The following is a 26,602-nucleotide window of genomic DNA, read 5'->3' on the forward strand; positions in this document are numbered from 1 at the left end:
TTAACATTTGTACAAGATGTACTATTTTGTGTTTTATTTAACAATTTAACAGTGAAACTAATTACACCAAAACATTTATGTATCTCCAATGTGTCATTTTCTGTATATCTGTCCTTGTTCTCTTCTGCCAGGATTCAAATTTGCCCTAAAATTTGTGCAACCGTTGAACTTGATTAGATCCACAAAAGGTTAATTTAAAAGTTACCACAGGTCTGGATATTGGTTAAACAAAAAGATGGGTAACGGCTATATTCGTTTGGATTCTCCTTGGTATTTTCAATGGAATATTTAAGCCATAGACGTGGACGAGAATGTTTATACTTACTCATATGAAAAGAATTTAGTGTTGCAAGCACGTTACTCTGAAATTTTATTTTATTTCTCTTGATTTGGATGCATGTTCCATGACATAACCATAAGTCCGCAACTAAACTAAGATGAAGGAAAGGACAGTCAAACTACAATAGGAGACTAGAATATTCATCTGGCAGCATGGACTGCATGTAGGTATGGATTAGGAGTATCTTGAGAAGTTGCATTGCACAAAATTAAAATTTGTACTTCCAAAGTTCAAAGTTCAAACTGATTTGCTTCCGGGAAAATAATCCCTAGGAATGGGAAAGTGTTCATATGTTTTCTATAAATAGATACGAAAAAATATTCTCCAAAATATCTAGTTTAAATTTTGTAATGAAAGTAAAATTGGTGATTTATGCTGATTTGAGCATACAATACAATTACGAATTTACGATATTTTTTGACATCATGTGCATGTTAAGGGGCTTGGTGAGCAAGGGTGGCAAAGCCGCTCAAACTCATTTAATCAACCAGCCAAATCCATTAAGAAAGATGAACAAGGTTATTATTTGGAACTTACCAAATTAGTATTGCCAAACTCGTAGGTTTTGGCGGAATTTATTGAGCCAAATGTTTTTCCATTAGTATTTCAAAAATATATACAAAAATTAATAATTACCACTTTTGTTTTTATTACAAAATTATATTTCTATTTTTAATTATCATTTTTTTAAACTAAAAATTTTATTAATCGTCTCTTTTTTAAATTAGATTAGCTAGGCTAACTCGTCGGTCCGTCAACAAACTAGTATTTTAAACTTGTTTTATTTTAATGAGACGAGACGGAATAAGATAGACTACTTGCTTTAGCTTTACACCTTTCAGTGAGTTGTTGTTGTTGCTTCCAGACTTTTCACAAACCTGAGGTTTATAATTGAGGATCATGTGCCTATCATTCCTTTACAAGTTTCTATGGAGATCATGTTAATACCAAATTTTTACAAGTGTTTTTTTTTTAAGTAAATTACTATTTTTACTCATGAAAGTTTTAAATACTTATAAATCTACCTGTAAAACATCGAAATTGAAATTGTACTCATGAAATATAAGCTTCTTATCACAAAACTATTCAAATCCTAAAAAATTACCCACAAATTTCAAATTACCCTTTTTCTAATCCTAATTTCTCTTTCCCTTATCCCCCTCGCTATCCCCACTACAAATACTACAAGCAACACAATTAATTCCATAAAGTTATCAAAAACTAGGAGAGAAAGAAATGGCGGTGCTGGCAGGGCTAGGAACGAGTGAGCGACCATCATCGTCGTCATCGAGCAAGGGAGGAAGAGTGAGAGAGAAGGTTGAGACAGAGAAGGTGAGAAAGAACGAAAAATGCGAGGAGAGGAAGGAAATGTTGTGTTGTCGCTGTCGGAGCTTCCCTCGCTGTCGCTACTGTCAGAGCTGTCGTCATTGGAGGATTTTGCCCTCACCGTCGTAGCTGGAGGTATACAGAATACAGAGAGGGAGAGCCCGAGTTAGCCAAAGAAAAAGAGGAGGGATGCGATGAAAGAGGAGTTGTTCCGTCACCGTCAAGCGCCTACTGTCACCGTCAACAGAGCTCGCCACTGGAGGCACTGTCTTTACTGTTATTAGGCCGCTTCATCACCGTTCTTTGTTGTCACTGTTTGCTAAAAGTTGTCATAATCGCTACTGCCAAGTCACGACTGTCGTCACTCTATTGCTGCCTCTGTCGTGGTATTAGAGGAGGTTTTGTGTGCTGGAGTTGCTTTTTCTTTGATTTCTTTGTCCCTGAGGATGAATTTTTTAGAGAAGCCAAGGTTTTATCATTGAAGAAAAAGGGAGGATGGTGGTGGTAAAGAGAAGGAAGCGACGGTAGTGGTGATTATGATGAGGTGGCATTGGTGGTTGTGGTAGATGTGGATGAGATTTGGAGAAGAAGAATTTTAGTGGTGGTAAAGCCATAAAGAATTAGGAATTATGATGGGTTAGGTTGTTAAGAAAGGTAATTTGAAAATTTTGGATAATTTTATCGTATGGAGCCGATCTCTCACAAGTATAACTTTAATTTTATTGTTTCATGGATAGATTTATCAATATTTAAAATTTGTATGGATAAATAATAATTTTTTTAATAATTTAATGATACAGTATGGGTTTAGTTAATAATTTAATATATTCTAAAAAAATGTTAAAATTATTATGGGTAAATATTTTTAAATATTTTATTTTGATAAATATATAATAAAAATATTAAAAATTAAACTTTGAATTTTTTTTATAATAATTTTTGTCATTGACAACAAAAGATATATGTTAGTTTATTAATTCATACAATATTTACTTATTCTTTTAGTATGCTCTTATTCTAATGGGTACTAGACTTAAGGAAATACAGTAACACAACTAAAATTTAAGGATGAAAAAATAATATAATTATGTAAAAAATATTACAAACATTAAAATTAAAAGAGAAAGTTATAACATTACACTTAACAGTTAACACATTCACTAATTAAGTTTAGATAAATATTAGTTGAACAAATTATTTTTATATCCAAATTTAATTATTAATTATTTCGCTTTTCAACTCTTACACACCTAGCTTCTCTATTTCTCACAATCTCACTTATGCCACTCTACTTTTTAGGCACACATTGAAAATATATATACCATGGCCGTGAAGAGTGTAACTAATAAATAACTGCGTTTATATTTTGAGGTTATTAAAAAAAATAATGTATTTTAATAAAAGGTTGTTTAAATATTTAATTTTTTAATAAATCTAAAAGATAAAAGCGATAATTATTTTAAAAGAAATGGAGTATCACACTTTGGTTACTTATAATATTTGTTGCTTTTTTATAAGATGCTAATTTTTTTTATTATTATCAGTTAGTCTACCAGTAAAAATAGAAATAGATCAGATCAATCTGATGTAATATAGTTAATTGTTTAAGTTTAACATGCAGTTTGTTATATAATTTTTTTCAAACACTAAGTCTAATTTATTATTGAGTCTAGGCTAGTTTGAAATATATTAAAAAATTTGATAATTTTTTATTTATAAAAGTAAAAATAAAAATATATTATTTTAAAAAAAATATTTTTAAATAAAATTACTTATATGTAATATATTAAATTTAATTTTTAAAAAATTTAAAATATATAAAAATTTTTATTTATGTTTTAATATGTTTGACAAACTAACATAACTAATTTGTGAAATTGGACCTAATCTATTTAATAATAAGTCAAACTAAATTAGATTGAATACATGTCAGATTGTAAGCCTAACTTATTTTCACTCTCATCTGCCACCTACCATTTGTTATTAGTTATTACTAGTATTTTTAAAATGTATGAAATATTCGCAGACATTTAATATACTTATCATATATATACATATAAGAAAGTGATCTAAATATTATTCTACAAGATAGGATATCTAGAAATAAAATTGTTTGAATAAACAACATATGCGCACCTTAAATAACTCTCATTTGAGTTATCACTTTGAAATAGAAAGTGCCTTTCTCTTCATGGCAAGGCAAAATGTATGAATACTAATGTACAACCTTTTCAATAACTTGTATATCTTCCAGATTTAGAGTCCTGTGCTACCTAAGTTTGAAGTATTAGGACATGTATATTTTGGATTGATATTAAATTATTATAAAATTATGAAAAAAACAAAAAACAAAAATTTAAAAGAATTATACAGGCAAAATACTCTTTTAGGATTAATATTTTAACAGGCGAAAGTATCTTTTAATATTAAACTTATTTAATTTAAATTAAAAATTTAATTTAATTATAAAAAAATAAAATAAGTTTGTAATTAATTTTAAAAAGACAAAAGTATTTTTTTAAGATAAAAGTTGTTTGATTATTTTAAAGATTCAAAATTTACATTTGAATTTATAAAATTACTCCACCTAGAGATTATTTAAAAATTTAAAATATTTATCTAAAGATTAATTAAAAGGACAAAAATATTCTTTTAGTATTAGTGTTATTTAAATGTATTAAAACAAAAAGACCTAAATATCATTTATTTTGTGTAAGCATATTGAAAGGGACAAAATTAAAAAAACAGCTCTATGCCATTAGTCACTTAGATATATTTATAAATTTAACTAACTTTAAAAATCTAAATTTATATGTATGCCTTTTTTTTTTTTTTTACTAAAGATAGAGAGACTCGAACTCACTCGTTGGCATTTATATGTATACTATCTAATGTAAAATAAATACTTTGTATAAATACTTTGTATAAAAGAATGAATTTAATTATTGTTTTTTCTAATTTTAAAAAGTAATTATCTTAAGAATTTTGTATCTTAATTTTAATTATTTATATTTAGTTTATCCCATTATATCAAAATCATTTTTATTATACTATACATACTAAAGCATACTTATGTTGTGATTTTTTTTCCATTCTCTATACGTATCTTCTTATTTAAACATCAATTCATAAAAATAAACATAAATATATAATAAAAAATTTATTTATTTAAGTATTATAAAGAGAATATTATTTACAAAAATAGAAACTATTCATGAAATTATTATTAAAATTTAAAGAAAAAATAAATATGACTTAAGTAATTTATATGCATAATTTACTTAAATAGACTTAACTCTCTAATATTTTTAAAAAAGACAATATACAAAATAGAGACAAAAAATTTTTTTTAAAAGAAATCTAGGAATTACCACTAACTTTATTGTAAAAGACGAAAAAAAAAAACTTTAATTTTTACAAAATATTTTTTTTTTGAGTTTAGAACCGATCTGACCTAAGTATCTTATATATTAAAAAATAAAAATATAAAATTTATATAATTTTTATCTAACTCTAATCACACTTCAACCATTATTCAACTATTTTTTTATTTTTTTTTTCGTTGTAGATTTTTTTTTCTTTTTTTTAGAATTCTAATTCTAATTCGATATTCAAATTAATGCAATCTAATATGATTGGTCCATGTTTAGTTACAAAAAATATATTTATCCGATTCATTCTAAATCGATCAAATTTAATTGGTTCAGTTATCAATTTCTTCCAAATCCAAGCCAATCCGATTACACCCTAACTTCATGGACTAAATATTAGAAGCAAGTAACAACAACTCTAGTTACGAGTCTGATGGCAATGTAACACTATTCTGCTCCTTGAGTTGCGACTACTTAAAATTATTTCTAAATTTAGTTTTAACTATAAAAATCTAAAATCATTCAACTAATAACCTAAAATAAACATCACCAATAAAATCTTAAAAAAAATCTTATGCAGTACTTTAATGCATTTAAATTTGTCTTCAATATCTATGTTTTGCCAAATAAATTTGAAATAACACTTTACAAGAGAATGTTAATTCTGTTCCTAATTAAATGGTAATGTCATAATATAGTTAATTTCTAAAATCACGATGCTATAGATGAACAAAAGAAAGTAGATATATGAATTTAATTTTAATGCACTGTCAGTATAAAAGTAGTTTTATATGTGCATCTAATTACGTAACACCACATCAGCAAAAATAATTACCTTTCTCTTTGACCACGTGATGGTCATCCAAATGAATGGATGTAATTACACGACTGTGTAAAACGTTTTATACTGTCAGTGTATCAAAATTAAACTCGTAAATATATAAGACAAGTTTTATGAGATAAAGTATAATTTCAAATAAATAAATAAAATTCCAAAGGTAAAAGACTTTATTTAATATTCAATCAAACAAAATCATGATAAGTGTCTAAGTCATAGGGCAGATTGGAATTGAAAGATTGGAGATCTCCTAAAGGTTATTTAGCACTAGCAGATTTACTAGAAATAAAAAAAAAAGAGTAAAGTTGCTTAGTAAAGAAGAGACAGAAAAGCTATTGAGAAAAAAAAAATCAGAGTTGTTAACTTGAAATTTCTTAATACATAAGGTTTTTGGCGGACGTTGCTAGAGTTTATGGGGGTACCCGTATCTTCTCAAACACAAATTGATTCATGGATTTTCAAATACACCAACAGACACTGGCCACGAACTCGATCACTATTTTTCTCTCTTGTTGCTGTTGGTTCGCACCTCTTATTGAGACCCACCAATCCGAGAAGCTATCGAACTGCAGATTGAAAAGAAGATGTCTAATTGGCATTCTTGTCCATACCTCTCTTGCTTCCATGTATCTGGCCAGACAATACACAATAGATTCATCTTCATCATTACAGCGGGAGCACTGCGAAGGAGTGTTAGAGAATCGGCAATTGAATGTCTCCATGACTAGGAGCCGTTCATGTAAAGCCTTCCAAATGAAGATCTGCACTTTATAAGGGAGTCTCAATTTTCACAATTCCTTCCAAATCCCTAGTTGTTGCAGATCAATAAGGCGTTGTGAAGATGGGGCATGATAAAACTAGTAAGTGATTTGGTATTCTGAAAATACGACGTAAGAGTTTGATTTATTGAGGACCCATTAAATTTTATCTTCCTCCTCTATTTTAATTGATTGGATTCTGAGACTTGTTTCAGGTGAAAAAACTTCTTCAATCAGTGCCTAGTTTCATTCTCTATTTTGGGTTTGTAGATCCTTCACCTAGAAAAAAGCCTGTTATTCTACAGAATATGAGCTTGTACCTAATCGATGTGAAAAGGGATAAATGGAAGGAAGTCATGGCTCGTTGAGAATGCTGATTGTTGTTTTAGGGCCTACCTACCAGTTTAGTCCTTCCTCTGCTACATTTCTACCTTCCAAGACACTCCTCTAGTCCCATGAAAGTACATTTCCAACCTCTACTCTCATTATGTTTTTAAACATGTAATATTTTCCTTTTAGTATTTTGGCTAGCATTGAATTAGGTTATGACACTAGTCTCCATAATTATTTTCCTAGGAGAGCTAAATTTTGTGCTTTAAGATCTTTGATTCCCATCCCTCCTTCAACCTTTGTTCTAGTCATAGTATCCCAACTCACCCATGCCATGCACCTTTCATTACCACGTTGTCCCACTAGTATTGATTTAGAATAGTATGAATTTTTGTGATGAGACTGTCTGGTAATTTGAAGCATGAGAGAGTGTAAATAGAAGTAGCCTCACCGATACCCTGAATGAGAATCTGCCTACCTCCTGCAGACGAAGGGTTGCGCTACCAACCTTGTACCCTCCTCCAGACCTTCTCCTTGATATTACTAAGAGTAGCTTGCTTAGATTTTTTTAATAACTAATGGTAGGTCGAGATACTTGTCTTTTATCCCAATGTGAGATATATTCATAACTTTAGTCAATTGTAATCGGAGCCAATAAGGAGTGTTACCACCGAAGAAAATAGAGAATTTGTTGAGGTTGATTTTTTGTCCATTAAATCCTTCATAAGCATTTAACATTTTCATTATTCAGCTAATACTGTCTAGAGAAACTTTACAAAATAGAATATAATCATCAGCAAACAACAGATGGTTTAGTATGAGACTCCTTCGATTAACCCGAATTTCCTGGATAGAACCATTTTGCTCTGCTTCATGTAGCAAGAAAGATAAACTTTCTGCACAAAATAAATATAGATACGGTGATAGAGGTTCTCTATGACGGATACCTCTATTTGGTGTAAAAAACCAAACAGTTGGCCTTCCACAACCACGGAGTAAGAAACAGTAGTAACTAGTTCGTGAATCTAGTCAATCCATTTAGAGCCAAAACCCAATTTTTCAAGCATAAACAACAAAAAATATCATTCTACTCTATCATAAGCCTTGATCATATCTAATTTGATAGACATTTTTGTTCCTATACCTGTCTTTTTGTTTTTCAAATAATGCGTACTTTCATGAGCTAACAGAATATTATCAGAGATTAAACGACCGTTAAGAAATGCACTCTGGTTAGAACTAACTAGTTTATTCATGCACCCCGAAGCCTATGAGCTAAGACTTTAGAGATTGTTTTATATGTAACTGAAGATAAACTAATAGGTCTAACCAGAGTCATGTTACCTGCATCGGGGATTTTAGGGATAAGTATATATGTGTGTGGTTAAGGCCCTTTAATATCCTTCCTCCCCTAAAGAAATTGAATACTACTCAAAAGATATCTTCCTCCAATGCTAGTAGAATTAGAATTTTGCAGTGAAACCATCATCTCCGGGTATACTTTGTGGGTGAATGCTAAAGGTAGCCCTTTTCACTTCCTCCATGGTTACCAGCCTTTGAAGCCTCCTGTTCATGGAAGCTGACACCTTTGGCTCAAAGTCGGTAAAGAAAAGAGAGGGGTCTACTTGATTAGTGGAAGTGAAAATATTTTTAAAGTATTCTTTAGCCACTGAGGCTATTTCCTTATTGCTTGTAGCTATAAAGCCATTGTTGCTTTTTAATATATGTATTTTGTTTCTTCGCATTCTGGTTTTGTACTTCTGATGAAAGAAGTTGGTATTACGCTCCCCATCCTTTAACCATTGGATTCTAGCTTTCTTACACCAATATTTCTCCTCATTCAGCACCGCGGTTTCTAGCATTTCCTCAAATTCTATCATCTCTAAACCTTCAGTGACTCCTGTTGCTCTTAAGTCATCAGTAGTCTTGGTCAGCCTTTCAATTTTTTTTTTTGAGTTTTGACTACCTTTTTAGTGCCACTTAACTAACTGATGTCTGCAACCTTTCAGCTTTTGAGCTAGTTGGTACATGGTCGAGTCCTCAAACTGAATTATCCAAACCTGTTCCACTATTCTTCTCACCTCCTCATCCCCACACCAACGTTCCTGAAATTTGAAACGTCTCTTAGATCTCTCTGTCACCGGGTGGGAGTTTAGTAATAGTGGGGCATGATCTGATCCAGTTTCAAAGAGTCTAAGGACTATAAAATTCGACAATTGTTGAAACCATAAGTCATTCACCAGGAACCTATCTAGTCTTTCAAGAATCATCTTGTCTCCCTGCTTTCAATTTGACCATGTAAATGGTCTTCTAATCATCCCCAAATCAGTTAAAAAGTCTCCAATAAAGCACTTAAATGTGACAATTGAGGAAGGAGACTTAACTTTACCTCTTACTTTTTCACTCTGATTAGCAATAGCATTGAAATCTCCAATTACCATCGTTTTCAATTAGAAGGCTGACAATGCAGATGTGACTTCTTCATACTACTGAACCCGGATATGATCATTGTAACTAAAATAAACTCCAATTAAGCCCCATATCTCGTTAGAAACTAGCTCTTTAATTATAGCAGAGAAATAAAGAAATCCTTAGCATGAATGATGTTGACTTCAACTCTATCCTTCCACGCTAGAGTCAAACTCCCCAGACATACTATTTGAATCAACCATGCAGCAATTATTCAAACCACAATATCTCATTTTTGCCTCCATTTGTCGATGTTGGTTTTTAGTCTCACATAGAAACACAACCTTGGGGGAGTGGGATGACACCATCCCTTTTAAGTTATGGATTGTCAGGGGTCTCCCCAAATTTCGACAATTCCATCATTTCCATGTGAGTACTTTCAAGTTGCCTAGGATGCCAATTTGTGGCTGGCACCCTCCACTAAATCATTTTCGACTTGATCTTGCATCAAACAGACTCTCTTTTGGTTTTTAACATTTTCTTTTCCATTATTTCTTCGCTTTGGTCTACTAATAATATCCATAACTGTTCCTATTCTTCTTCTCTCCAGTTTCTTCATACTTGGGTTCCGTTTGCTGTATATGTGGTTTAAATGAATTTCTTGCAGTGGATCACACTTCATTGGCGAAGAGACATCTATAATTGTCTGTGCAGAATTTGTTTCTGAGTCTTCCCCTCCTCTATTCTCCATACCTCCATAACCCCTTTAGACTAATCAAAACTCCCTTGACTCTCCTTACTCTCTTTCATAGACAAATTAGAGAAGCTATTTAGGAGCTAGCTTGGCATTGATTTTTTCTGTGGCTGTTCTGTTGTCGTTCCTGCTGCCACTGGGTTTTCATATCGTACTTCAGGATCAAGATGGACTCTCTTTCCTACCTAGTCTGCTTTTATCCAGTCACTAAATTTGTCTAACTGTATATTTTTTGCGGCAGAATCTACAATGAAACCAGAACAAAAACGGGAGACATGCCCCAATCGAGCACAATAGGTGCATACATTACCAATGCATTCATATCTCAGCCCCACCTCTACCTTTTTCTGATTCGGCCTTATTAAATTAACATTGTCTTTGATTTGCTTTCTAACATTAATCTCAATTTTTTTCTTGATTATTCTGGATTATTTTTCCCTGACTTTAAATATCCCCACGTCAATGATCTTTCCAACGTTGCTGCCTATCTTTCTTCCAGCCTCCAGTGTTTTAAAACTCTTGGAAAGACCCCAAAACTGAACCTAGATTGAAAATGTTTCTATCACGTTCTCCCCTTCCTGATCCTCCTCCTTCCATCTTTTACATGTAGTCTTTAGATAGCCAAAGAACTCCCTGTTCAATATGAATCACATCCAATTCATTTTTAAAGAAGAACTAAAATTGATTCTTTCCACGTGCATCAACTCGAAACCTATTTGGCCTACCCTAGATGGCACTTAATGCACTCTCTATAGTCCCTATTGAAAAAGTTTTATCAGCAAAAATTCTTCTAATGAGACTATTTGCACACACATTAATCCATTGTCTCACATCCTCTTCCTCCAAAACAACCACATTCTTAGTTTTTTCATTACTCTCTTGATTGGCATCTCGGTCAAAGTTTCCTCCATTCTCTAGGGTTTGATACGTTGCACTGGCTTTAAAGGTGAGAAGAAAGAAATTAGAAGGATTGAGAATTGGTGAAAGAAAACAGTTGTACTCAAGAAGCTCTAGCAGAGCATTAGAGAAACCTAATTAGGTCATTTTTTTATTAGAGAAATAAAATAAATAAAATTTAAAAATATTAGTTAATTAGATTTTATAAACTAATTTAAAAACTTTATAACTTATATATTATGAAGTACGGACACTTTGCTGAGTGCTTGAGTTGTCGTGTCCACGTGTTGGACACATTTCGAACATGACACTCATCAACACTTGTCCGACATGCGTGTCTACCGTATCCAACTGTGTCTTAATAAAAAATAAAAAATTCTTTCCCAAACATACCTGGACAAATCTAAATACAATCACATGTCAGTGTGTCCAACCTTATTTTTAACATGTATTCTTGAAATGAATTTAAAAATAATATATTATTATTTATTTATATTTATAATTGTTTTATATTCTAACATTATTCTTTTAAGAATTTATATAATTTTATTTTCTTATTTTTTAATCAATTTTTGATATTTTGTTACTACCAAAAAGATCGAGGTCCTATAAAATAAAAAAGAATTCTATTTGTATAAAGTTGTTTGAAGTATTTCATTCAATTTTTTATGTTAATTTTAACTTTTGTTCCTAAACGATATTTAGTACTTTATTTTGTAGGCTTTGTAAGTCCTTCATTTCTTTCGATTAAAAGGTAATAATAATATTTTTTCTTCTTTTATATTTTGTATTTTTATTTTATTTTATATTTTTTCATATTCTTCGCATAATATACAAAATATTTATTTTTATTCTATTATATATAAGTTTTTTATTTTTTTTGTCTGAATTAAATTCATAACTTATTTTTTAGGTGTTATTGTGATTAAAATTTATTTATTTTTATTTTTCATTCTTCATGTTATTGACCTTATTTATATAGATAATTTGAAAAGATTTGGTGATATAAGAAAAAGTTTATGTGGCATAATCTAAAATTTCTAGCAGAAAAGTTAGATATCTATTTTAGATTTTTAAATAATGTAATATTCTAATTTATTATAGAAATAAAAAATATTTTATTTTTTGAAGCTTTCTTTTTCTTTAGTTTTAATTTTTATTTGTTTAACCATATTTTGAAACTATAATGATTGTGATTATGAAATTTGTAAGACCCGGTTAATTAACGGCTAATTAACCCATATATGAGAATTTATTCTAGAAAGTCAAAAATGTTATTTTTATGGCTAAATGTGATAGAGGAAATTGAGACAAGAATTTCGGTACCAATTTTATAGAAATCGGACTAAGATTGGACCGAACGGGCCAAACCGGGCCAACCGGACCCAAAGTGGGCCCTTGGCCCAACTAAACTAAACCTAATACACTCATTTCAGCACTCTCTCTCCTCACTACACTCAAGAAATACGCTGAAATGGAGGTCATGGAGGGAAGAACACTCTCTCAAGTTCTCTCCCTTGGTTGATCTTCAAACCACCATAACTTTTGATCTAGAGCTCCGATCGCCGCACCGTTTGCGGTCACGCGTTCACCGCGGAGAGTTCTACAAAACCTATGCAATCAATCTTGAGGTAAATTATGTTTTGCTCTTCGAAATTTCAGCCCTTATTTTCGAGTTTCATGAGCAAAAATGTTGAGATTTTGGACTCTTTGATGTTATAGGACCCAACTCTCTTGAAGGAGAAGGTTAATCTTGTCTCCTTAGACCTTGGGTATGGTAAGATTCTCAACCCTAGTATAATTCGTTGTTCTATGATGTTTGGGTATTGAGATATTGTGTATGGGTATGATGATTGTGGCTTAGGTTGTGTGTATGTGAATATTGGAGCTTGATTAGTGACTTTGGAAAGCTTGAAAAGGGAGTTTTGTGTGATAAAATCTGTTCTTGGAGGTGTTGAGACCTTGAGAGCTTGTAGACAAGTGGTTTGGAAGTGCTCCGGTTGAGCTTGGGAAATCGACTAAGGTATGGTCTCGGTTTCTCGTATCTAATATGTAATGTGGTAGGAAATACTTAGGCTAGAGGCCCTAAGATAGGCATTGAATTGTTGATGTTGTTGAATAGTTGAGATATATGATGTGATCATATATGTGATTATAAATAGTGATGCCTTGATTGTGTGATATATGAGAAATGCATGTTGTGATATATGCTTGATGGATGATTGAGGTTGAATTGATGGGTAATACCATGTTGATGGTGAGTATGATGTTGATTATGTATAATGATAGTTGATTGGAAATGGTATTATTAGAAATTGGGATGAGGGAGGATGTATGACATGATATTGTGTTTGTCCTTTAGCCATTTGATTGAGAAGTGTTAAAAGGGTTGGATGGTGATTTTGGAAAATTTGGTAAAATGTCAATGTGTGAGTTGAGGATGGCTTGATGTTGATTTTGGTATATTTTGATTGATTTCAAAGAAAAGGGATGAAATTGGCATGTTTTGATTGATTTTGAAAAGAGTTGAAAGTGGCTTGTTTTGAAAATGGCACTTTATGGTTTTGTATGAAAACATGGTTTTTGGGCATATTTTGACGGGACATAACTTAGACTACGGATCTCTGATTTGTGCCAAATCTATTTAAAAATGAAATTGGATCCGGGATGTCCATGCCATTTGAAGAACGGGTGAAAAATGATTTAAAATGAGAAAGTTATGTCCGTCAGAAGATTGGGGGTTGAATCTGTGAATTCTGCAGCTTTTAACTTAGAAAATTTTTAGCAGAATGACCCCCCGCGCGTAGGCGTACTTGGCGCGTACACACCGTTCTTCGAGAAAGCACCATCCACGCGTGCGCGTGGTGTGCACGAGCGCGTCGATGCGCTACACCAAATGGCCAGCCATTTTCCAGAGAGTTATGCCAGAGTTGTGCCAGTTTTGTGCCTGGGGCGCAAGAGCACCCACGCGTACGCGTGGCTGACGCTTGCGCGTCGTTTGGCTATTTTTCAACCCGCGCGCCCGCGCGTATGACGCTTGCGCGTCGATGAGTTTTGTGGCCATCCACGCGTGCGCGTGGAGTGCGCGTACGCGTGGCCCTGTTTTCATCCCAAAGTTGATTTTTGAGTTTTAAAAGCCAAATTTCATACTTCTAAGCCTCCGATCTCACCACTTATGTCTTGAATCATTATGATATGCCTAGCATGAGGAAAAGGGCTAGTGAATGTGGTAACTTGCGAGTGAAGCAAGGGGAAAAATGAATGATCATTGAGGATCAAAGATGGTTATGTGAGATACGGAGGATGGCGGTGAAAGTGCTTGTTGTGCCATGGGCCGAAGGGCCGTAATTGTTAATGAATTGGCTGGTTGTGGATTTAACCGTGAGCCGGATGGCTAGATTATTGCCGTGTTACGGCGGAGCCATGATTATGGCTAAGTATAAATGCATATATGCTGTTGAATGAATTGTGAATGTTTGCACTTCCACCATCGGAGATGAGGGTTTTCCTGGGAGAAAGCAGTGGCTAGCCACCACGTGCTCCAGGTTGAGACTCGAAACTCTTTTGACCCTATGTCGTAAGTGTGGCAGGGTACTGTGAAAGGCCCGGATGAGCTCGCCCCCGTAAATATTCACCAGTGAGGGTGATGGATATGGATCATGATTATGATCAAGTTTATGATGAGTATAACTCGAGTTGGGGATGCGCGACAGAGGGACAGTCCAATGGTTAGCTACCAGGACTTGTCGGGTTAGCTCTATAACTGACAGATGATATCATCAGCCACTAGGGACAGGCATGCATCATAAGCATACTACATGAATTGTTTGAGATTGCCTATTTGACTGCATATTACTTGCTAATTGTCTAAATGCCTTATCTGTTCCTATTTGTAAATCTCTTGTCTGATATAACTGTGTTTGCTATATTATACTCCTGTTGGTGGTTGGGAGGTCTGAAGGAATTGGAAAGGGAAGTATTAGTTAGACTGAAAGATCTTTAGTCAGTTGCCACTTACGGTTTAGTTTGTTTATAAGCTTTGATATTATCTGGAGGAAGTTCTAGGATTGCCTTCGGCTTTCCTCTATTATTATGTATTATATATGTGGAAGCTGTTACCATGCTGGGGACCTCTGGTTCTCACCCATGCAGATTTTGTGGTTTTCAGATGCAGGACGCGAGGCTTCTAGTTAAGGCATGCTGGAGACTTCCAAATTAGCGAAGATCTTTGTCCTTGGGGGCTCTGTTTTGGTTTATATGCTTTGCGTAGATACTTTTATCTCCATTAAATAATACAAACTGTGATGACTCCTTCTAGAGGAGATTTTGGAGAATAGGTTTCTGTATTTGTGTCCCTTTGGGTTTCCTTTGGGGTTTCCTTATTTTATTATATGTATATATTGCTATGCTCGGACTGGTTATCTTCGCAACCGGATTTTGAGTCTTGATATTCCTGTTTTTGACACTCCTTTGTATATATATGATTTCGCGTTAGCTTATCCCTGTTCGTTACGTTATCGATCGGAGTGTTGCGCTTTCGAGTTACGGTTTTTGTTTACCCCTTTTTCTACAAAGGCTCCTAGTTATAATCAATTATTCATACTACTATACGTACTAAATTTTTGTTTTAGAGGTCGTAATACCTTGCCATCTCTGAATTATGACTTAAGCATAAGACTCTGTATGGTAGGGTGTTTCATTATGATATCAGAGCAGTTCGTTCCTGTAGAGCCTGAGGAATGGACTGACTATGCTTCTGTGCATTCTCTGTGTGTGTGTTATGTGCTGTTAGTATATCTGCTTGATATAATTGGCATAAACGTTCATAAGCATGCATTTGGGACTTGAAGCACTAAACTTCCGATATTGAGACTGATCAACTTAATATTGATTGTTTGGTGTGTATAGGAACCAGATGGCGCCTCGTGGGCGCGGTAGAGGCCGTGGGAGAGGTCATACAAACGCTCGTGTGCCAGAGATTAACCCTAATGACCCGGTGAACTTTATAACTGCGTTGGAGAACATGGCTGCTGCTATGCAAGCCACTGCTGAGGCTCTTGGTCAACAGATGAACAACCATGGCAACGACAGAAATGGAGCTCAGGGACCAATGGAGATTAGAACTTTCGTTGTGTTGGTGAACAAGTGTGGAGTTGCTGAAGAGTGTGTAAAGAAGGCAGCTGCTGAGAGAGAGAGTCGCAAGGGATCATTCCCACAGAACCGAGGGAAAAGCTTTGTACCTAGAGGTCCGCCTTTCAAGCGGGGAGGCTCTTTTAGGAGGTTCAACAACAACAACTCCCAAGGAAAAAGGTTTGGGAAGCAGCCACAGAATGAGCAAGCTTGCGCTAGGTGTGGAAGTCACCATCCGGGAGTCCCGTGCATGGCCGGATGGAGTTTGTGCTATTTCTGTGGTAAGGCAGGACATAAGCTCCCAAGGTGTCCGGAGAAGAAAAAACAAGGTGCAGGGAAAGCACAGCAGACTGGTCGGGTGTTCACCACTTCAGCTATAGGTGCTGAGGGATCTGAGGCGCTTATTCGAGGTAACTGTGAAATGGCTGGTTAAACTTTAAATGCTTTATTTGATTCGGGAGTATCGCATTCATTCATTGCATTTGAGAAAGCCCATGAGTTAGGGTTGAAGATCATAACCTTAGGTTATAACCTAAAAGTGTATAATGCTACCCATGAGGCCATGGTAACTAGGCTAGGATGCCCAAAAGTCTCGTTTAGGTTCAAGCAGCGTGATTTTGTCCATAATTTAATCTGCTTACCGATGATCGGTCTTGATCTTATCTTGGGATTAGACTGGTTATCTGAGAACCATGTCCTGCTTGATTGTTCTACAAAGTCGGTGTGCTTTATGCCGGAGGATACAGAAGGGCCGGTCGTGGTGAATAATTATTACTTGAATTCGATGATGGTGAACTGTTCCGGAATCGAATGTCAGGGTATCCTGTTGTTAACCGCGGGTGTTTCGGGTGATGATCAAAGGTTGGATCAGATTCTGGTAGTGTGTGAGTTTCCGGAAGTGTTTCCCGATGATATTGAGGAATTTCCACCTAACCGAGAGGTCGAGTTTGCTATTGAATTGGTGCCTGGGGCGGGACCAATCTCAAGTGCTCCTTATAGAATGTCACCATTAGAGATGGCCGAGCTAAAGTCTCAGTTAGAGGAATTGTTGGGTAAGAACTTTATCCGACCAAGTGTTTCCCCATGGGGTGCTCCAGTGTTACTGGTAAAGAAGAAAGATGGAAGTATGCGACTCTGTGTGGATTACAGACAGCTGAACAAGGTCACCATAAAGAATAAGTATCCATTGCCGAGAATTGATGATCTCATGGATCAGTTACAAGGAGCTGGGGTTTTCTCTAAGATCGATTTGCGATCCGGTTATCACCAGATAAGGGTGAGGGTGAGGATATCCCTAAGACCGCTTTTAGGACTCATTATGGTCATTACGAGTACACTGTAATGTCTTTTGGGTTGTCGAACGCTCCTGCAGTGTTTATGGATTACATGAATAGAGTGTTCCGTCCGTTTCTGGATAAATTCGTTGTTGTCTTCATTGACGACATACTGATTTACTCCAAAACTGAAGAAGAGCATGCGGAACACTTGCGGACCGTGTTGCAGATTTTAAAAGAGAAGAAACTCTATGCGAAACTGTCTAAGTGTGAGTTCTGGAAGAGTAAGGTGAAGTTTTTGGGTCACGTGGTGAGTAAGAAGGGAATAGCCGTAGATCCAACTAAGGTGGAAGCTGTGATGGATTGGAGGCAACCAACCACAGTAACTGAGATAAGGAGTTTTCTGGGCTTAGCTGGCTATTATCGAAGGTTCATCAAAGACTTTTCGCAATTAGCCTTGCCGTTGACAAAGTTAACCCGCAAAGACACTTCATTTGTTTGGACTCCTGAGTGCGAGGAGAGCTCTCAGACATTGAAGAAAAAGTTGACCACTGCACCTGTGTTAGTGTTACCTGAGCCGAACGAGCCTTTTGAGGTGTACTGTGATGCCTCATTAAAGGGTCTAGGGTGCGTGCTGATGCAGCATCATAATGTGGTGGCGTATGCCTCACGACAGTTGAGACCTCACGAAGTTAGTTGCCCTACGCACGATTTGGAACTCGCTGCGGTTGTATTTGCCTTGAATGTGTGGAGGCATTATCTCTATGGGGTTAAGTTCCAAGTCTTCTCCGATCACAAGAGCTTGAAATATCTATTTGATCAGAAAGAGCTTAATATGAGGCAGAGAAGGTGGATGGAATTATTGAAGGACTACGACTTTGAGTTGAATTACCATCCGGGAAAGGCGAATGTAGTGGTGGATGCGTTAAGTCAGAAGTCGTTATATGCGGCTTGGATGATGCTTCAAGAGGAGAAGTTGCTCAAGGGATTCGAGAGTCTAAAAATTGATGCTCGAGAAGTATCTGGAACCTTGTGTTTGAGCCGATTAGAAATCTCGAGTGACTTTAAGTCCGAACTCCTAAAGGCTCATGAAAATGGTGAAGCGTTATGGAAGGTGTTACCGGCTATCGAGCAAGGAAAACAGTGGAGAGTGTCAGAAGAAAAAGATGGGTTATGGAGATTCAAGGGTAGGATCATTGTGCCGGAAGTTGGCACTTTGAGGCAAGATATCTTAAAGGAGGCACACAAAAGCGGATTCTCCATTCACCCGGGAAGTACTAAGATGTACCATGATTTAAAGGCGATGTTTTGGTGGCCGGGTATGAAGAATGATGTGGCGAAATATGTTTCAAAGTGCTTAACTTGTCAAAAGGTAAAGATTGAACATCAAAGAGCTTCCGGGATGTTGCAACCTTTAGAGGTTCCACAATGGAAGTGGGAAAGTATTGCAACGGACTTTGTGTCGGGATTGCCAAGGACTGGGGCTGGTTATGATGCTATTTGGGTGATTGTGGACCGATTGACGAAGTCAGCTCACTTTTTACCCATTCGGATGACTTACACCCTTGAGGAGCTAGCACGGTTATACATAAAGGAAATTGTGAGACTTCATGGTATACCTGCCACTATAATCTCTGATTGAGATCCTCGTTTCACTTCGAGGTTTTGTGGTGCATTTCAGAAAGCTTTTGGAACCCGATTAAGCTTGAGTACAGCTTACCATCCTCAAACAGATGGTCAATCCGAGAGGACGATCCAAACCCTAGAGGATATGTTGAGAGCTTGTGTTTTGGACCAACCAGCGAGTTGGGATTGGTATATGCCGTTAGTGGAGTTTGCATACAATAATAGTTACCATGCGAGCATCGAAATGGCTCCATATGAGGCATTGTATGGGAGGAAATGTCAATCTCCGCTATGTTGGTATGAAGCTGGAGAGAAAGGCTTGTTGGGGCCGGAAATGATAGCTGAGACCACTGAACAAGTTAAGAAAATCCAAGATAGGATGCTTACGGCGCAGAGTCGCCAGAAGAGTTACGCCGATCAGAGGCGGAAGCCCTTGGAATTTGAGGAAGGAGATCATATTTTTCTGAAGGTTACTCCGACCACAGGAGTAGGTAGGGTGATTAAAGCGAAGAAGTTGAATCCTCGATACATTGGTCCATTTCAGATCCTGGAGAGGATTGGACCGGTGGCGTATCGGATGGCTCTACCACCTCATCTTTCGAACCTGCACGATGTGTTTCACGTGTCGCAGCTTCGGAAGTACACTCCTGATGCTAGCCATGTGTTAGAACCTGAATCGGTTCAGTTAAGGGAAGATTTGACGCTTCCAGTGGCTCCAGTCAGAAGTGATGATACTAGTATCAAACGATTGCGTGGAAAAGAGGTTTCATTGGTCAAAGTGGCATGGAGTCGAGGCGGTGTTGAGGAACACACTTGGGAACTTGAGTCGGAGATGCGAACGGATTATCCGCACTTATTCTCAGGTAATTGGATTTGAATTTTGTGGGCAAAATTCCCAATTAGGTGGGTAGAATGTAAGATCCGGTTAATTAACGGCTAATTAAACCATATATGAGAATTTATTCTAGAAAGCCAAAAATGTTATTTTTATGGCTAAATGTGATAGAGGAAATTGAGACGAGAATTTCGGTACCAATTTTATAGAAATCGGACCAAGATTGGACCGAACGGGCCAAACCGAGCCAACCGGACCCAAAGTGGGCCCTTGGCCCAACTAAACTAAACCTAATACACTCATTTCATCACTCTCTCTCCTCACTACACTCAAGAAACACGCTGAAATGGAGGCCATGGAGGGAAGAACACTCTCTCAAGTTCTCTCCCTTGGTTGATCTTCAAACCACCATAACTTTTGATCTAGAGCTCCGATCGCCGCACTGTTTACGGCCACGCGTTCACCGCGGAGAGCTCTACAAAATCCATACAATCAATCTTGAGGTAAGCCACGTTTTGCTCTTCGAAATTCCGGTCCTTGTTTTCGAGTTTCATGAGCAAAAATGTTGAGATTTTGGACTCTTTGATGTTATAGGACCCAACTCTCTTGAAGGAGAAGGTTAATCTTGTCTCCTTGGACCTTGGGTATGGTAAGATTTTCAACCCTAGTGTAATTTGTTGTTCTATGATGTTTGGGTATTGAGATATTGTGTATGGGTATGATGATTGTGGCTTAGGTTGTGTGTATGTGAATATTGGAGCTTGATTGGTGACTTTAAAAAGCTTGAAAAGGGAGTTTTGTGTGATAAAATCTGTTCTTGGAGGTGTTGAGACCTTGAGAGCTTGTAGACAAGTGGTTTGGAAGTGCTCCGGTTGAGCTTGGGAAATCGGCTAAGGTATGGTCTCGGTTTCTCGTATCTAATATGTAATGTGGTAGGAAATACTTAGGCTAGAGGCCCTAAGATAGGTATTGAATTGTTGATGTTGTTGAATGGTTGAGATATATGATGTGATCATATATGTGATTATAAATATTGATGCCTTGATTGTGTGATATATGAGAAATGCATGTTGTGATATATGCTTGATGGATGATTGAGGTTGAATTGATGGGTGATACCATGTTGATGGTGAGTATGATGTTGATTATGTATAATGATGGTTGATTAGAAATGGTATTATTGGAAATTGGGATGAGGGAGGATGTATGACATGATATTGTGTTTGTCCTTTAGCCATTTGATTGAGAAGTGTTAAAAGGGTTGGATGGTGATTTTGGAAAATTTGGTAAAATGTCAATGTGTGAGTTGAGGATGGATTGATGTTGATTTTGGTACATTTTGATTGATTTCAAAGAAAAGGGATGAAATTGGCATGTTTTGATTGATTTTGAAAAGAGTTGAAAGTGGCTTGTTTTGAAAATGGCACTTTATGATTTTGTATGAAAATATGGTTTTTGGGCATACTTTGACGGGACATAACTTGGACTACGGATCTCTGATTTGTGCCAAATCTATTTAGAAATGAAATTGGATCCGGGATGTCTATGCCGTTCGAAGAACGGGTGAAAAACGATTTAAAATGAGAAAGTTATGTCCGTCGGAAGATTGGGGGTTGAATTTGTGAATTCTGCAGCTTTTAACTTAGAAAATTTTTAGCAGAATGACCCCCCGCGCGTAGGCGTACTTGGCGCGTACGCGCTGTTCTTCGAGAAAGCACCATCCACGCGTGCGCGTGGTGTGCGCGAGCGCGTCGATGCACTACACCAAATGCCCAGCCATTTTTCAGAGAGTTGTGCCAGTTTTGTGCCTGGGGCGCAAGAGCACCCACGCGTACGCGTGGCTGACGCTTGCGCGTTGTTTGGCTATTTTTCAATCCGCGCGCCCACGCGTATGACGCTTGCGTGTCGATGAGTTTTGTGGCCATCCACGCGTGCGCGTGGAGTGCGCGTACGCGTGGCCCTGTTTTCATCCCAAAGTTGATTTTTGAGTTTTAAAAGCCAAATTTCATACTTCTAAGCCTCCGATCTCACCACTTATGTCTTGAATCATTATGATATGCCTAGCATGAGGAAAAGGGCTAGTGAATGTGGTAACTTGCGAGTGAAGCAACGGAAAAAAATGAATGATCATTGAGGATCAGAGATGATTATGTGAGATGCGGAGGATGGCGGTGGAAGTGCTTGTTGTGCCATGGGCCGAAGGGCCGTAATTGTTAATGAATTGGCTGGTTATGGATTTAACCGTGAGCCGGGTGGCTAGACTATTGCCGTGTTACGGCGGAGCCATGATTATGGCTAAGTATAAATGCATATATGCTGTTGAATGAATTGTGAATGTTTGCACTTCCACCATCGGAGATGAGGGTTTCCCTGGGAGGAAGCAGTGGCTAGTCACCACGTGCTCCAGGTTGATACTCGAAGCTCTTTTGACCCTATGTCGTAAGTGTGGCCGGGCACTGTGAAAGGCCCAGATGAGCTCGCCCCCGTAAATATTCACCAGTGAGGGTGATGGATATGGATCATGATTATGATCAAGTTTATGATGAGTATAACTCGAGTTGGGGATGCGCGACAGAGGGACAGTCCAATGGTTAGCTACCAGGACTTGTCGGGTTGGCTCTATAACCGACAGATGATATCATCAGCCACTAGGGACAGGCATGCATCATAAGCATACTACATAAATTGTTTGAGATTGCCTATTTGACTGCATATTACTTGCTAATTGTCTAAATGCCTTATCTGTTCCTATTTGTAAATCTCTTGTCTGATATAACTGTGTTTGCTATATTATACTTCTGCTGGTGGTTGGGAGGTCTGAAGGAATTGGAAAGGGAAGTATTAGTTAGACTGAAGGATCATTAGTCAGTTGCCACTTACGGTTTAGTTTGTTTATAAGCTTTGATATTATCTGGAGGAAGTTCTAGGATTGCCTTCGGCTTTCCTCTATTATTATGTATTATATATGTGGAAGCTGTTACCGTGCTGGGGACCTCTGGTTCTCACCCATGCGGATTTTGTGGTTTTCAGATGCAGGACGCGAGGCTTCTCGTTAAGGCATGCTGGAGACTTCCGGATTAGCGAAGATCTTTGTCCTTGGGGGCTCTGTTTTGGTTTATATGTTTTCCGTAGATACTTTTATCTCCATTAAATAATACAAACTGTGATGACTCCTTCTAGAGGAGATTTTGGAGAATAGGTTTCTGTATTTGTGTCCCTTTGGGTTTCCTTTGGGGTTTCCTTATTTTATTATATGTATATATTGCTATGCTCGGACCGGTTATCTTCGCAACCGGATTTTGAGTCTTGATATTCCTGTTTTTGACACTCCTTTGTATATATATGATTTCGCGTTAGCTTATCCCTGTTCGTTACGTTATCGATCGGAGTGTTGCGCTTTCAAGTTACAGTTTTTGTTTACCCCCTTTTTCTACAAAGGCTCCTAGTTATAATCAATTATTCATACTACTATACGTACTAAATTTTTGTTTTAGAGATCGTAATACCTTGCCATCTCTGAATTATGACTTAAGAATAAGACTCTGTATAGTAGGGTGTTACAAAATTGAGCTTATATATTATGATTGATTTATTGAAAAAAAGAAAATACAACAAAATAGCTTGCAAAGTTAAAAATTTATCATACTCAATAACATGCAAAGTTAAGCTATATCTTACGAATAAGTAATGATTCCTTAATTATTTAAATATCTATATTTGTATATTAAATATTTTTATTATTAATACAATTTTTAACTTTAATAGATCATGAAAAGAGTGAAAGTTAATCTCTTAATAGAATTAGTTAATATAGACAATGTAATTAGTTAAAGCTAATAAAAAGTACCATAAAAAATTGATAAAATTAAATAAATTTGATTAACAATAACAGAAAAAAACTACAACTATAAATTTTTTTGTTTGAATATAAAATTTTTGGATGTCAAATTGGTGATAAAGTTTGTTAGAATAAAGAGACTAAAAAATTAGGAGAATTAACTTAATTATTAGTATAAAAAATAAAAAATATTAAATTAGTCAGCTTAAAAATAAGAACATTTAAATTTTGTAGCTAAATTTTACTAATTATATTTCTAATCCAATGAATAAAAAGTATGTTTTACCTTTTTATAAAAGAATTATGTCATTTTTTTGCACTATAACTTAGATTTTTACAATAATTAAAAATTTTTTAAATACAAAAAATTGTTACTTTTTTAAATATATTATTTGAGGTAAATTATTAAATATAAATTATTAAAGAATATATAATAATTAGTTAATTATCATAATCACATTTAAAGTTATTAAAGTTATTTTCATATAATCAAAGTAATATTCTTTAAAAATATTTTTATATAATTTACTAACAAATATATATGCTATTTATTATAATTTTTATTTTTATTAAAAATATTATTATTTTAAAGTGATACACTTTAAAAGTGTATAAATATGCTTTTTATTTTAAAAAAATTATAAGATAGTAAATGCTATTTTTTTCAATTTTATCCTTAATATTTAATTTTAATTTTACCATTGAGATTTCAATGTTTCAATTACACCACTAGGATGAGCAACATTAGTTATAAATAATTAATTATCTCTTTTGTATTTCAGTTATTATTTTTATAATTTTTTATTTTTTGATTTTATTTATCTTTATTTTGCCAAAATTTTCTATGATTTTGTTTTATGTTATTTTTTTATGTATTTTTATTAAATAATTCTTAAGGGTATCAGTATTTTGTTTCTTAATATTTTAAATTTTCTGTAATATTTTTTTACTTGATTAATAAGTTCTTCTTCATAATTTTTTTTTTTTAATTTTTTAATAAGAACATTCTCGATAATATACAAAGTTAAGTTATATCTTAAAGATAAATAGTGATTCCTTAATTATTTAAATATATGTATTTGTATATTAAATATTTTTATTATTAATCTAATTTTTTACTTTAATAAATGATTATAAAAAGAGTGAAAGCTAATCTTTTAATAGAATTAGTTAGTATAGACAATATAGTTAATTAAAATTAATAAAAGATACAAAAAGAGATTGATAAAATTAAATAAATTTAATTAACAGTAAGAAAAAAAAACTACAACTAAAAATTTTTTGTTGAAATATAAAACTTTTGGACGTTGAATTGGCGATAAAATTTGTTGGGGGTACATAGACAAAAAAATTAGGAGAATTAACATAATTATTGGTATAGAAAATAAAAAGTTATTAAATTATACCGCTTAAAAATAAGAATATTTAAATTTTGTGGTTAAATTTTATCAATTATATTCTAATTCAATGAACAAAAAGTTTATTTTTCTTTTTCATAGGAAGTATATTTTGGGTGGGACTCGTCCAAATGAAATGAACGGAACGAGAATATAGTTATCTGTCCCATGGGTAGAGATGACAAAAAATCCGCACCTGTGAATCCTTACAGAAATTACTCGCGGCGATGAGACTAACGGGGGGATTCATAAGATCTCCATAGAACGGGGATCCGCTGATAAATCCATATCTTATGATATATTTTGTGCTTAATCTGAGTGATTTATTCAATCCTTCACCCACTTATTCATATTAATTGCATGGTTTTACTTTCCCTTCCTTATTATGTGATGTATGTGAAAAACATGTTTCCTATGCTTAAAAATAATTATTTTGATTACCCTTTATTTCCATTCCATGCCGTGATTAGTGTGCTGAGTAGTTTCAGATCTTCTAAGGCAGGAATGACTTAAGGGATGGAAAGGAAACATACAAAAATGGAAGGAAAGCACAAAACAGAGTTTTTGAAGAAACTGGCAGCCACACGATCGCATGGGCGACGCGGTCGCATGCCAGCGCAAAAAGGCATTGACGCGGCTGCATGACTGACGCGACCGCGTGCCTTGAGCGAAACACATATGACTGAGTGAAACACATATTTACTTGCCATTTAAATTGCTTGTTCTTCACTTACTTTATTTGCTAATTAGACTATTCGCTCCTCATTCTCAAAACCCCAATTTACAATCTCCATAACCAATAATAAGAACATACTTCCCTGCGGTTCCTTGAGAAGACGACCCGAGATTTGAATACTTCGGTTATCAATTTATTTAGGGGTTTGTTATTTGTGACAACCAAAACGTTTGTATGAAAGGACTTTTAAAGGTTTAGAAACTATACTTGCAACGAGGATTATCCGCAAATTTCTAGACCATGCAAAAGTTTTCTCATAAAAAATGGCGCCGTTGCCGGGGAACTGCAATCGTGTGCCTTATTATTGGTTATTGTAAATATTTTTCTTTTACTTATTTTTTTGTCTTTATTTTCCCCTTTTTATCTCTATTAGCTACTATGAATTCTCACCCCTTTCGCTTTGAGTTTGGTTCTAATGTTATTGAAAGGAATGGAAGTTATAACAGGAACATGCATCAAGGTCAGAACAATCAAAGATGGATGGAGCCAAGAGGATCTGATCAACCCTTTAGGCAACAACACCCTCCAAGATATCATAGACAAAGACCATTCTACAATGCATACCAAGCCAATAGACATGGTGGACAACCCTGCAATTACCCACAAGCCCCACTATGTGCTTATAGACCATCCTCTCAACATAACTTCGAACCACCACACTCACAAGCTCCTTTTCACCATTCAACACCGTATGATCCTCATCTACCCCGATTCCAGTCCAATTACTCCCAAACAACACCACT

The 26,602-nt window shown here is 35.3% G+C and overlaps 1 protein-coding gene across 1 annotated transcript; it reads left to right on the forward strand.

The window, feature by feature from the left end:
* Window positions 1-15,938: 15,938 nt before the first annotated feature.
* On the forward strand, window positions 15,939-16,586 carry LOC148550500 (uncharacterized). The gene has a single exon (XM_088494519.1). It carries the CDS (start codon window positions 15,939-15,941, stop codon window positions 16,584-16,586), a length of 648 nt encoding a protein of 215 aa, XP_088350645.1.
* Window positions 16,587-26,602: the final 10,016 nt, after the last annotated feature.

The sequence above is a fragment of the Arachis ipaensis genome, chromosome B7 (assembly GCF_059453495.1).
Source record: "Arachis ipaensis isolate K30076 ecotype BB chromosome B7, ASM5945349v1, whole genome shotgun sequence".
NCBI lineage: Eukaryota > Viridiplantae > Streptophyta > Magnoliopsida > Fabales > Fabaceae > Arachis > Arachis ipaensis.